Source organism: Propithecus coquereli, unplaced genomic scaffold, assembly GCF_000956105.1.
Source record: "Propithecus coquereli isolate 6110/MARCELLA unplaced genomic scaffold, Pcoq_1.0 Scaffold142, whole genome shotgun sequence".
In the NCBI taxonomy this organism is placed as follows: domain Eukaryota; kingdom Metazoa; phylum Chordata; class Mammalia; order Primates; family Indriidae; genus Propithecus; species Propithecus coquereli.
Window position 1 is genome coordinate 3128020 of NW_012138525.1, and position 13445 is coordinate 3141464.

Sequence of the window (13445 nt, forward strand, 5' to 3'; positions counted from 1 at the left end):
TGGAGACGGACGGACGGTGGTTCCCGGGCGGGGGGAGCGGGGACGGGGAGGCAGTGTTTGTCGGGTACACAGTTTCGGTGTGGGATGGGAGAAAGCTCTGGAGATGGACGGTGGTGGCAGCTGTACAACCATGGGAATGCCCTTGAAGCCACTGCACTGCACGGTTACAATGGTGACTTTATGTTCCGTATATTTCACAACTAAAAAGATTTTGACAGGAGAATAAAAATGGCACAAGATGCACAGCCGCCACTGCCCGGCCGCTGTGCCGTTTGCCCCCCAGAGGCAGCCTGTGCTCGGGGCCGGCTGTGCTGATTCTTTGCTCTGGGACTTTGGAAAAACGGCTTAATCTTTCAGTACCCACATCCCCTGAGCAGTGAAAAAGCTAATTTAACCCCAACTCCCTGCTCACCCCTTCAGGGATGGACAGATGAGAAATGGCAGAAAATAGTGTTTGCAGAACACGGTGAACTTAAAAGCAGGCATCAGATCCATTCTGGGCACATCTAGATTTGCAGTCGTGAAAACGGTGTCGCCAAGGGGCTGGGGGCGGGGAGGGGTGACCAGTTGTGGAAGCGTCGGCGGGAAGGGAAAGCCAGAAGCCAGGGGCTCTGACGCTGCCACTCTCAGGGAAGGAAATGCGCTTCCCGATTCCCGGGTGGCCAGAGCCGGCAGGTGGACGGCACTTGCTGAACGGAAGGGCCCTGAGCCGGGAGAGACCCCGCTGGCCGGTTCACACCAGCAGGCAGCAGAGGCTGCCGGGCACGGTGGGAAGCCAGGGCTGGAGGCTAAGCGGAACCTCGCAGAGGCTGGCCCGGAACAAGCTTTCCTCGCCATGAGGATCGGAATTAACAAGGAGACGGGACTCCTGGGTTCTTGCCCCGGCCCCTTCTGAGCTTGGTTTTCCTCTATAAAATGGGGAAGGATGTGTTCTCCCACTCATCCCTTGGGGGTTTTATGAAACCAATTTTAAAAAGAAGATATTAACATACTTGAGAAATCACAAAATATAACCAAACTTAAACTCTTCATCTTACGTTAAAAAGAACGGTGGTTCCTGGCAAGGGGAGGGAAGGGGCCCAGGGCTGTGGGGAGGAGGGCAACTGGGCAAAACACACTAAAAGCTCTAAAAATGTGCACTCTCCGTGACTCAAAACTTAATCCCCACGCACGGGTTTATCCTAAGAAAAGCATCGGTCTGGTTTGTGCAGCGGTTCGTTCTTCCCCAGGGGTCCACGCCCGTGAGAAACCAGAGGCTGCTTAGATGACCGGGGGTCAGGCCGGCGCGAAACCACCATAAACACTGAATATTTATAGACAGAAAACAGTCATGACACGTTGTCAAGGAAACGCGTAGGCGGCAAGACAATGAGAGCATGTCGGCCAGTTTGGTTTTAAAACATTTGTAAAGAATAGATAGGCAAACAGGTGGTGCAGAATTTATATACAATTTATAAAAGGACACATAAAGAATTGTTATATGTTATATATAAAGAAATACACAGAGTGTATGCATAAAATATGAAAACATACACACCGAAATGTAAAATCTGCTTGTTCTTAGCTTCTTGTATTATAGGAGTATTTTTTTAAACAAGCCAAACCCCTAATTTCCCAACAGTGACTAAGTATCATTTGCGCAGTTTTTTTAAACGAAGGAGCTCAAGACCAAGGTCCCTCTGCCCAGCACCCCGCAACCCTGGGGCCCAGGACTCACCCTGGACAACCAGCTCCACGTCCCGGTGCTGAGAGCCAGCTGTGTTGGTGACCACACAGCTGTACCTGCCCGCGTCCTCCTGCTGCGCCCGGTCAAGGTGGAGGCTGCCGTCCGCCCGGACGGAGTGCCGGCTGCCTGGTGGGAGCTGGCAGGGGTGAAAAGGCACCAGCTCGGACCGCGGGGCCCAGGCAGAGGCAGCTAACAGAGAACCCTCGGGAAACTGCGCTGCCCACCTGGTGGCAGGAGCAGGCTGGGCGCAGAACCAGGGCTCAGAGAAGGCGAGGAGCTCTGAGGTTCGTCCACCCACTACACACAGACCTACAGGGCTAGGTGGGCCCGAGTCCTGCACGCCCTGAGCCCACCGCCCCCTCGGCTGAGTGGACCAGGGCAAGACGTCTGACCCGAGCTGGGCTGGGGAGTCTCTCCCAGGAATGCATAGGTGGGGCAGAGCCTTCGGTGAGCCGGGGCTGGGGCGCCGAGGCTGCGGCAGGGACAGCCCTTCCACGCGGGGCCACAGAGGAAGACTCCCGTGGCTCCCCAGGTCTGATCCATCAGAACCAGGTGGGGTGGCGGCATGCTGGTCAAGCCTGGGGTGACCTCTGTAAAGATGTCACCAGCTCACCCTTGGTGATGGGCCCAAGAAACCTCCCCAGCAGGCCTGAACCTGCTTTGGCTGCCCTGGTCCCTGTCCTGGGAGCCCTGTGCCCATCTGCCCTTGGGTTCCAAGAGATGCCCCCTAGGTCTCAGATCTTTCAGGCTGGCAAGGTTGAGCAGGAGGGATCCCACCCCGTGTCCCCACTCAGCTAACTAACGGAGGCTCGGCACCTCTGGCCACTCCCCTGCCGGCACGGCGGAGGCCCAAGGCCACCCCTTCCCCATGTGCCCGGCAGAGTCCACTCAAGGCAGCATCTCCCAGGGAGCCTCCTCCCACCCGCCCCACACGCCCAGCTCCTGTCTAGTCACACAGGCCGCAAGGTGAGTCACAGACGTGAAAACCAGCTTCTGCAGAGCCTGCTCACCGGGATAGGGCCCTGTCCTCACTGCACGTCACATCATGCCACTGCACGGCAGCTGGCACCCACTCAGGGCTCGATAGGCATGTGTTGAGTGAATGAATGTCTAACCAGTGCTCACTGTGCTAGGGGCTGTTTGGAGGAGAGAGTTAAGTCACAGTCTTAGTCTGGAGAAGTTGACAGTTAACACAGGAAAATTTTAAATGCAACTTACACCTTGGTTCTCAAACTTGGCTACACATTGAAAATACCCAGGGAGTTTTAAAAACTAACCATATATTTCAAAATAAAGGGTTAAAAAAAAAAACAAACCACTTGGTCTGTATCCCCAGAGATTCTGATTTAAGGGGTTAAGGTTAAAGCCTGAGCACCAGGATATTTTAAAGCTCCCCCAGGTGATTCCAAAGTGTGTCTGAATTTGAGGACCAGGAGGGATGCACACAGACCCTCCTCGCGCGGGGAGGTCAGCAGGGCCTTTGGAGGAAGTGGCACTTAACCTGGGGCTTAGAGCTGGCCAGCAAACTTTTTCTGCAGTGGGCCAGAGAATGAATATTTCAGGCCACATGATCTTTGTTTCCACTGTTCAACTCTGCAGCTGTAGCATAAAAATAGCCACAGACAAATCATAAATGGGTTGAGTGTGGCTGTGTTCCAATAAAACTTTATTTAAAAAATAGGCCATGGGTAGGACGTGGCCCACGGGCTATAGTTTGCAGAGTCCTGTTTTGGAAGGTTGTAAAGTTTGGGCTGTGGCATCAGGAGGCCTGGGGTCAAGCCCAGCTTGGCCACTTACTAGTTACACAATCTTCACCATGTGACTTAACCTAAGCCTCAGTTTCCCTTTCTGCAAAATGGGGGAAGTGATAGGCCCTTCCTTCCAGGTCAGGCGGGAGGAACGCAGGAGCTAAGAACCTAAGGCCAGAGTCAGTGCTGACCTAGCACACTCGCTACCGTTATTAGAGGACAGGAAAGAGAGAGGCAGGCCAGAATGACAGGGAAAGACATCCTGGTGGCAGGAACAGCCGGGCTGAAGCTCAGATGTGGTAGAGCAGGGCTTCCCCGGGGAGCCGCGAGCTGTCTGGGGAGGCTGGAATGGGGAGAAACAGTTACAGTGGGAACCGGTGCCCGGTGCAGGCCAAGGCAAGACTCTAGCGGCAGTGGGTGGCCTGGCTGGGAGCAGAGTTCCAGGCTGTTCCGCTAGCCTGGGTCAGAGACAGCGAGGCCAGAACAAGGGCGGCAGGAACGGAGAGCACAGCCACGCCGCTGCTGCCTGCCTAGGGTGCCGTCTGCGGGAGCCTTCAATTACTACGGGGGTGAGGGCATCACTCAGTACCCTCAAGGGCACGGGGGCTCCCGGTGTGTCCCAGGACAGGGCAGAAGAATAGAGGAAAAGGAAGAGGTGGAGAAAGAGCCATTAGGAGAGGGGAAGTCGAAAAGGAAAACAATCAAAGGGATGTGAACGGACAGCAACCGCAGTGTGTCCAGCAACGTGCTAGGTATTCGGGGCACAGGTCGCATCTCTGCCCTGGAACCATCAGAACAGGGTGACGAATGCGTGGAGTCTGGGCCACCTCTGAGTCCTGCTCCCCAGCCCTCGGCACTCACGCCAGGGGCCCAGCAGCCACGACTGACGTTTTGAGGGTGACAGATGCTGTCGGCACGTTATCAGAGAGGGCTCCGGAATGAGGCAGGAAAGAGGAGGAAGGATGGGACAGTCCAAAACAGGGAATCGGCAGAGCAGAGACCGAGGCGTGGCTGTGGCAGCCCCCCTTCCCCAGGTGCCACCGCCCGCTGCACCCCCAGGAGCCCAGCACTCACGGGCCGGCCTGCCTTGAGCCAGCGCCTCCCCGGGAGAGGCCTCCCAGCCAGGATGACACAGGGCAGGGACACAGGCTGCCCCTGCACGACCCGGACGGTGGAGGGACTGCTGGCAATCCGTGGGGGGGCTGTGGGGAGAGGAGACAGTGTCAGCCACGATCGGTCCCCTGCGGTGGTCATCAGGGGGCTCCAGCACCCCCACCTCGCCCCACAGGAACGGGCAGGAGCATCCGGATTGGGGCTCTGAAGGGTTGAAGTGCCCCAGGACACTGCCCAGGAAGCCGGGATGCCGACGCCCCTCCTGGAGAACCCCGACGTGGACACATCTGTCCCAAAGGATGTGGTGCCCTGAGGGCCCCCCTGCGGGTGCCCATGTTCTGGCACCTGCCTCCCCACCTCCCACGGCCCTCAGATCCACCAGCACACCGTGTCCGGTGACGACGAGCCGGGCCTCGGCCTGGACCTTCCCGAAGACATTTCGAGCTTCACAGACATACGGGGCCTGGTCTTCAGGGGCCACACCTGAGGGGCAGGAAGCAGCCGCTCTGACTGCCAGGGCACGCCACGCTGCGGCTCCCCGCAGGACACAGCCTCGCACAGCCTGGCCCTGCAGAGGCCCTGGCGGGACGGCGGGGGTGGTGGAGAGCAGTGGGGACACCGCCGGGCCTTGGAAGGGTGAGGCAGCCTGGGCTTGCTCCTGTCCAGCGGGGACAGGTCCAGTTGACACCTGGACCTGGTGGTGCGACTGGGAGGGTCCGTGAGATGATGCAAATAAAGTAACAGTCGTCATAGAACAGTATTAAATAGCAACGGCAGCAGCAGTAGTAACAGTAGCAGTGACAGCAGTCGTAGTATCCGTGTGATAGTGGCGGCAGCAGCAGTGAGTAACAATTATGAGGCGGATAATGGCTCACGCTACGCAACGGCCGGCACGTGTGTACACCGTGTGCGAATCGCCCGCAGAGCAGCCCTGTAATGTGGTCTGTTACTGGCCCCGGGCGGTGGGTTTGATAGTTATGATCACGAGCAGGTTCAGAGCAGTGGAGTGACTTGGCCAGAGGCCTGCTCCGGGCCACCCAGCCTGGGGTGGAGGGTGCTGGGAGCCACCCTGCCTGCCCATCCACCCCACCCCAGCCCCACTCTCTTACTTTCAAAGAACAGCACTCCCGAGTCAGGCTGCCCAGTCCTGCTGTCCCGCTCGCGCCCCAGCGGCTGGCCATCTCCACGGCGCCAGGTGACCATCGGGGGTGGCCGGCCTGTGGCCCGGCACGCCAGGAGGGCACTCCTCCCCAACTCCACAGTGACATCCCGGGGCAGTTCTGTCAGCTGGGGCGCATCTGCGGGGAGGTGACCTCTCAGCCACGTCCGGTGGCTGGACCCCCTCAGCCCTGGGGACAGCCTCCCCTCTACTCCCCTCCCATTGCGGGGAGCTTCCCCTCTTCCAGCCTCGCCTTGTGAACCTGGGGCTGACACGTGTCCAGGGCTCCAGAGCCAACCTGAGCTTAGCAGGGTACACCCCTGGAGGGTTCTCAGGAGGACACAGAGGGAGCGGACTCCAGCGGGATGGTGGCTGCCAACATGCCTCACACCCCAGCATGGGGTTTCAGGAGCCTGGCTGTACCCTAGCTGTGCAGAGAACACCCCTCCCCAGCTGTGACAGCCCTGCAGCCTGCCTCCGAGGGGCTTCTGGACACCCTCTGCTTGCTGAGTCCGATTGTGACCGGGGCTCATGCAGGGGCTGGGTGGCCCCTCCACCTCTCAGCCACCCCCAACCCTCCTCCTGGGCCATGGGGGCTTCCTCTTGGTGGTGGCCTGGGCTCCCCTCTGACCCGCTTAGCCCCCTGGCCCAGGCCAGGCCTTCCTCTGCATGCCAGGGAGGATTGGCTGGACTCGGGCAACCACTGCCACGGCCCCATCTGTGTCTACCACCCACACGGCCAACTTCGTGGGGAATTACACATCTTCTTCGCTCTCTTCCCTTCCTCTCTCCCTGCAGGCTAAACTTTTGGTAATAAGCATATGAAACACCACTACTAAATGAAAACCTGCGTGTCATAAATAACACGACCTTATACCTCATGGTCCAAACCGGGACACTCGGCAGTGAAAAGGGGCGGTGTTAGCAATTACACCGGGCCCACGGGCCCACACATGGACTGTCCCGGTCACCTGTGTTATAAACTACTCGAGTCACACACAGAGGGTGGCAATTTCCCCAATTCTTTCTGCACACACCCCAAACCGCAGGCCCTTCCCCGGGCAGGCACTGCTAACAGTTGGCGCAGCTTCCTCACTGCGGCCTTCCTGAGAGCATCGTCTCACTTTACCAGTGGGGGGGAATCAAGTTATTTCCCAAAAAAGAAACTGAAGACCTTTCTGTCCCCCAGCAGGCCAGGAGCGGGTCCAACCCTAGATGAGTCCAGGCCCTCTCTGCAGCCTCTGGGCACTGTCCTCAGGACCCTGTCCCCAGACCCATCCGGCAGGGTGGGACCCGGCCTATTTTTTTTAACCCTTTGAGTCTGGCGTCATGGCAAAGCCTCCACGTCTCTGTTCTTTCCATCTCTCCAGAAATCTCCTTTATCCATCCAAATCATGACATCAAATTTCCCTCCTGGCCTCGGGGGTTAGGGAGGTTCCAGGGCGACATAAACATGACTTGGAAAACAACTGCGAGGAGGAAGATGGTCTTAGAGCCAGCCTCAGACACCACCCTTTCTCACCGGGGCCGCTCGAAACCCCAGAAAGCCTTTGCTCGCAGTGCCCTGGCCCCGGGGGACAGCTCTGCCATCCCCACTGCCCGGGCAGGCACCCTGGCAGCCTGCCCTCCCCAGCTGGCCCAGCCCGGCTGCAGGGCCCAGCTCGAGGCCCCCAGCCCGCTCCACCCAGGCTGCTTCTCGGCTCATCCCTCCTTAGCCCGAGCAGCCACACTCCCGACTCCGGGTGTTCGAAGCCCACTCTCTTCCCCACTCCCCTCCCCATCCTGAAGTGCCCACCTGAGAAAGGACAGCTCACTTATAATAATGAGAGATTGGTAAGCTTAAAGGCTGGCATGTGGCATTCCTACTAAGCGACAGGCATGACAACAAGTGCTTTTAGAACCAGGATTTCACTACTTGTCTCGATAAACTCATGAAGTGGATAGTATCACAATCCCCATTTCACAGATGAGAAAATTGAGGGTCAGGGAGATTAAGGAATCTGCCAAGGTCACAGCCCAAAGTCAAGGGCAGAGCTAGGATCAGAGCCTAGGTCTGGCCGATGCTAAAGCTCTGAACCACCCCACCCCTGTGTCCCCCTAGGTGCTTGGGGACAACCTGGCAGCTGCCCCAGCCAGAGCCCACCCGCCTCTTCCATCTTCATGCAGGGGAGAATCCCAAAGCCACCAAATCCCTAACCTGGAGCCCCCAAATAAGGTGGGACCCCAGAATCCTCATATTCCAGGGCAGAAGGTCCTGTGGTCGGACCCCTCATTGTACACACGGGAGACGGAGGGAGAGGCTGGCCCCCCAGCCCAGTGCTGTTCCCGGGCCCTCATCTCCAGGCTCCCAGCCCCCTCCCCACACAGACTCCTGGGAGACCCTCTGCAGTGGCCCAGGCAGGGGCGGTGAGCTGGCTCCGTGGCCGTCTGAGCACCCAGGAATGACCCCTTTCTGCCTTGACCAGGAGGAAGAAGGGAGTCTCAGGCCCAAAGACTGTGCAGATGGACAAAGAGGATCCCAGTGAGGGGACAGCCACCACAGCCCATCCCCCAAGGACTCTGAAGAATCCTCTCCTCACAGAGAGGTCCTGCCGTTCGGCCTGGGCCAGGGCCACAAGGTGACTTTCCTCCGCACAGAAATATTAAAAATTATGTTTGACAGCTGCATTGGCACCAAGACATATAGAATCCGGGCTGGATTCATCTTTACTCATTATTAGTCCTTCCTTTTTCTTCTGATTTTGAAAGAAATTAAAATGAGAACATCGTCCCAGACCCCTAAAATATCGGGGGCCTCGCACAGGTGCCGGCTGCTCCACCACGGAGCCGGGCGTCCCTCCTGCTCCCCGGGCTGGCCAGGGGGTCCTCGGCGCCCACGAAATACCCGCGCCCCTTGCTGCCCGGCTCAGCCACCCAGCCACCAGGAGCTTCTGGTGGAGACTGAGAAGCAGGGACTGGAACGAGAGGACAGAAAGAGGACCAACACCCCTGTAGAGAGAAACTGAGTGACGCACAGAAAGTAGCCCAGGGCCCTGCACGCAGGAGGGGGCGCCAATGCAGAGCCGGCCACCTCCCACATGATGCCACTGCGCCTCACCCAGCCGTGTCGGCCCCCGGCCCCCGGCCTGAGCACAGGAGGCGGGGGTGCAGGCGGGCGCCTGAGCGTGCAGATTACTCACTCCACACTCACCCTGAGCGAAGCACGTCGTCTTCCGAGCGCCCCGTGAGCAGCCCCCCTTCACAGTTAGGAAGGTGAGGCTCAGAGCAGCAGGTAACTCAGCCAAACGGCCACAGGACGTGCACGTGGACCCAAGACTCATGGCAAGTGCCAGGCCCAGGAGATGAGGCAAAGGGCCTCGCGGGCCCGTCCCCTAACGCGGGCACCTGCTCGGTAGGGGAGGAGGCTGTCTGCCTTCCTGTGCCCCAGCGCCACCAGGAAGCCAGTTCCCGCTCAACAGCAGGAAATAAGCACAGCGCCCGCCCGTTCTCGGCCTCTGCCAGCCTGGCCAGGAAGGCTGGGGCATGCCTGCCACCCAGACGGGCAGGAAATTCCATCTCCCAGCGCCGCTGCCAGGCGGCTCACCCCAGACCCACAGGGGCTGGGCCATTCTCCATCCCGTCCCCGACCTGAAGGCCAGAGGCCGCCACTGGCCCAGGAACTCTGCCTCTGGAGTGCCAGCCACTTCCTCCCTCTAACTCGGGGAAATGGCTCCGACAGGCAAGGGAACAGGACTGGGCGGGCACGACAGCCCGGACCCCAAAGAAACGAGGCTTTGCCAAAAAGAAACTAGATGTGGACAAAGGATGACAATGCCATCACCATGCCAGCGGCACCCTCTGCTCACCTGGCACCCTGGCTAATAACAGTGACCGTAGCTTTCTCAGAGCCCTTGTGCCGCGGGCCTTTCTTATCTCCCACTCGCACGCCATCTCGTGGACATTTTGCCGGCTGGGAGCTCGAGGCCCAGAGAGGGGAAGCGACGTCCAGGCTCACCTGGCTGGAAGTGTCAGGCTCACGGCCGGGGCTGAAGGTGCAGACCCTCAGCTCAGACAGCTCGGCCACTCGCCTGCTGTGTGGCCTCGGGCAAGCACTTAACCTCTCTGAGCCTCGTTTTTGCCATCTGTAAAGGGGATAGTGATAGCCCCCAGCTCCCAGGGTCGTTGTGAGGATTCCATGAATTAGCACGTGATGTGGCTTAGAGCTGGCCCTGGCCAGCGAATGCCACAGAAGTGTGAGTGCATGTCTGTCTTGTTGTCATAACCAGGCTCCACCGCGGCTTCCCCGCCACCACCACCAGGCGCTCAGCCGCACAGCGGGGAAGTCTGAGCACGCTGCTGTCCTCGCTGACACCTCTCACGCCCCCCAGGACAGCCTTTGCAGCTCCCAGGCCAGGAGTGACCCGTAACAGGCAGCAGCTGTCTGCACCTCCCCTGCCCCCCACACCTCACTCCCTGTGCTTCTCTTGCCATGGGGAGATTTGCACACGCTGTTCCCCTTGCCTGGAACACCATTCCTCAGCTCTTCCCTGATGGATCGCTTCTGGTTTCAGGTTGGATATCACCTCCTCCAAGAAGCCCTCCCACCCCCAGTGCTGGATCAGCCTCTTCTCTGGGCACCCACAGCCCCTGAGGATGCCGCCCCCAAATGTTCTGTGCCCTGGGCATGCCAACTGCCTGTCTTCTGTTCTCTCTCCTGACCCCACAGTAACGTGAAGCAGATGCCATGTCTCACCTGCCACTGTGTCCCCAACACAAAGTCTGGCACACGGGCACCTGGTGACCTTGTGTTGGAGGAATGAATGATGCAACAAGCAAAAGAATGAAGGCCAAGAGCACCGCAGGCCTGGGAGCATCCCGACCCCGAGACAGCACTACTCCCCCCTGGGCCAGATGAGGCCTGCTCCTGCCAGGGCCCTGCCCTCCTCGGGGAGCTACTTGGCCACCCCACCCAGCCCTGGCGCAGTCTGCCCCATTCGGCCCAGATGAGCATAGTCTCAATTCTCTGCGCTTCCCTAGATTTCCCAGCACCTGTCTGTCCCGCCATGGCCGCAGCAAACACTCAGAACCTGATCCGTCCCGGCTCGGGTGCCAGGGAGCTGTGCCCGCGGCTTCCGAGCAAGTCCCAGCGCCTGGAACCCAGGCCCGGAACTTACACATCTTGGAAATCACAGCCAAGGCCACACACTGGCTACAGAAGAATTCAGACCCCCTCTGTAGAAAGGGGATAGTCACCCCTCCATTTATTGAGCGATCACGATGGGCCCACCCCAGGCCAGCACTACACGCTTGACTTCACTGAGTCACCACAGCAACCCAGCGAGGGGAGTGGTAGGGTCAGCCCCACCTTACAGATGGGAAAACTGAGGCTTCATGACTTGACCAAAGCACATAGATGGTAAATGAGAGAGTCGAGACTGGAACTCTCAGCCCCAGCTTGAACCACACTGTCCCTGTGGTGGGCAGCCGCCCAGATGGCCCCAGGACCCTGCCTCTGGGTAGACACACCTGGGCAGCCCCTCCCACCTCATTGCCCAGGGGCTGGCCTGTGTGACCAGGGACCTACCTCCAAGACTGCGGCTGCTCTCAAAAGATGGCGGCTTCCGCCTTGGATTCTCCCCCGCCCTCCCCCAGAAGCCATGTCGTGAGAAGCTTCCGGAGAAGCCCACATGGCGCGGAACAGCATCCTGTCAACAGTGTGGGTGAGCCTGAGCGGGTGCCCTGGCCCGAGCAACCTTGGGCTCACAGCAGCCAATGTGTCGCCCGCAGTCTCGTGGAGGACCCCAGGCCAGCGTCACTCAGCAGAGCCGCTGCGGGTTCCTGACCCTCGCGACGTGAGAGGATAAGTACGGTCTAATCCACAAAGTTTGGGGCAATTTGTTACCCCGCAGGAGATGGCACACGCCGTCCCCCTCCCGACATCCCTTGTGCCATGTGCTCTGGGTACGCACGGCAAATCCACGCCGGTGGTCTGTGTCAGAGAGCTCCCCACCCCCCGCAGAGGCAGGGCAGAGGGCTGGCAGGGGAGACGGGTGTACACTCACGTCCAACCGCCAGCTGGATCTCCGCAGAGGCGTCACCCAGCTCATTGACAGCTCGGCAGGTGTAGACGCCAGCATCCCTCTCCTGAGCTGCCGGGATCCGCAGCGTCCCAGAGCTGGAGCCCTCGGGGGCCAGGATCATCTCAAGACCTCCTGGGCCAGAGACAAAAAGGCATCAGCCGGTGCCCTTGGTACCATGGGGGAGGGTGGGTGGAGGCAGGTTCACCCCCAAGACAGGACCCCATGCCCAGCCCTACAGGGGGCTTGGGGAAAAGCCCCTCTGTTGACCAGGGGGGCTCAGCCAGCCCCCCAACATAACAGGTGTGCGTCCCAAGAGCCCCACACCTGGGCCTCCCACCTGGCACCCACCCCTCAGCCCCAGGTCTAGCCTGGGATTTGGGTCAACTCTGGGAGGGGCCGGGGGACCCTGAGGTGCCCACGCCCTGCCCACGCCTGCCTCTCTGAGACCTCACCCAAGTGGCCTCCCTGGCATCCATCTGCCCTAAGCACCCCTCACTTGTCCTGCCTGACGTCTCCCCCCAGGCTCCTGTACCCGACAGACTCCCCTGATTCTGATACCTGTTTTTAAATTAAATTAAATTTTGTATTTTCTTTATTGTGGTAAAATATACATAACAGAATTTACCGTCTTAACCATTCTTAAGTGTTCAGTTCGGTGGCATCAAGCACAGGCCCACGGCCGTGCAGCCATCGCCCCATCCGTCTATGGAACACGAACCCCAACCCCTCCTCCCCAGCAGCTGCCATCTGCGCTCTGTCCCTGTGAGCCGCCTGCGCTTGGCGCCCGGAGTGGGCAGAACCAGGTCCTGTCCCGAGCACAGCGCCCTCCTGCTTCGCCACGCTGCGCCTGCGTCAGGGTCTCCCTCCTTCTCAGGCTGAACGATGTTTTGTGGTGAGACCCCCTTTTAACAGGGGCTCTGGGGCCGGGTTGATGGGCTCTTGGCCAGCACAGGCCGTGTCACAGTGCTGAGTGAGGAGTCCCGAAGCCTCCGCCACCTGCCAGCCGGCGCCCCAGACAAAATGCGCAAACCCTGAGCTGACCCCGCCCACCCTGCCTGTCTCAGAGTCTCGGGGCTCTGACAAGATCCCACCTGGGGGCTGCAGAGGGGGGTGTGCCCAGGTGGGAGGGGCATTCCGGTGACCCCGGCTGATACTTGAGAGGGGCCCCGTCTCCTGCTCTGAGACAGACGGACACAGCCACCCCAGGACCCTGCCAACCAGACTCCAGTGCAGCATCAGGCTCCGTGAAAACACGTCACGCCATCCCCGCCGAGCCTCAGACAACCCTGTCACCATTTCAGATTTCAGATAATTACACCATCGCCATCACCGTCACCAAGGACACTGAGCTCGGCCCACGTGCCAGCCTTGCTCTAAAACCTTTACACACGTGGGCTCATTTAATCCTCACGCAACCAACCTATCTTCATTTTCCCACCCATTTTCCGGATAAGGAAAGCAAGGCTCAGGGATGTGCGCGGTCACCCAGGGAGCCAGACTTCAAATCTGGGTCTGACTCCATCCCGCTCCTAACACCTGCCTCAGCCGTGCTGACACTGGCCGGGGCGGGGGCTGCTGGGACCAGCCAGCGCTCCCCAGACACCCCATCAGAGCTCCCCTCGCCCCCATATTGCTTCAGG

The 13445-nt window shown here is 59.5% G+C and overlaps 1 protein-coding gene across 1 annotated transcript in view; it reads right to left on the bottom strand.

The window, feature by feature from the left end:
* Positions 1–13445, bottom strand: part of HMCN2 (hemicentin 2) — a 140126-nt gene that overhangs the window by 90976 nt on the left and 35705 nt on the right. Inside the window, exons 15-19 of the mRNA XM_012639709.1 lie at positions 11788–11937; positions 5697–5885; positions 4975–5070; positions 4549–4676; positions 1718–1862 (exon numbers count right to left, since the gene is read on the bottom strand). Coding sequence (XP_012495163.1) covers positions 1718–1862; positions 4549–4676; positions 4975–5070; positions 5697–5885; positions 11788–11937 — 708 coding nt within the window. The remainder of the gene's footprint in view (positions 1–1717; positions 1863–4548; positions 4677–4974; positions 5071–5696; positions 5886–11787; positions 11938–13445) is intronic.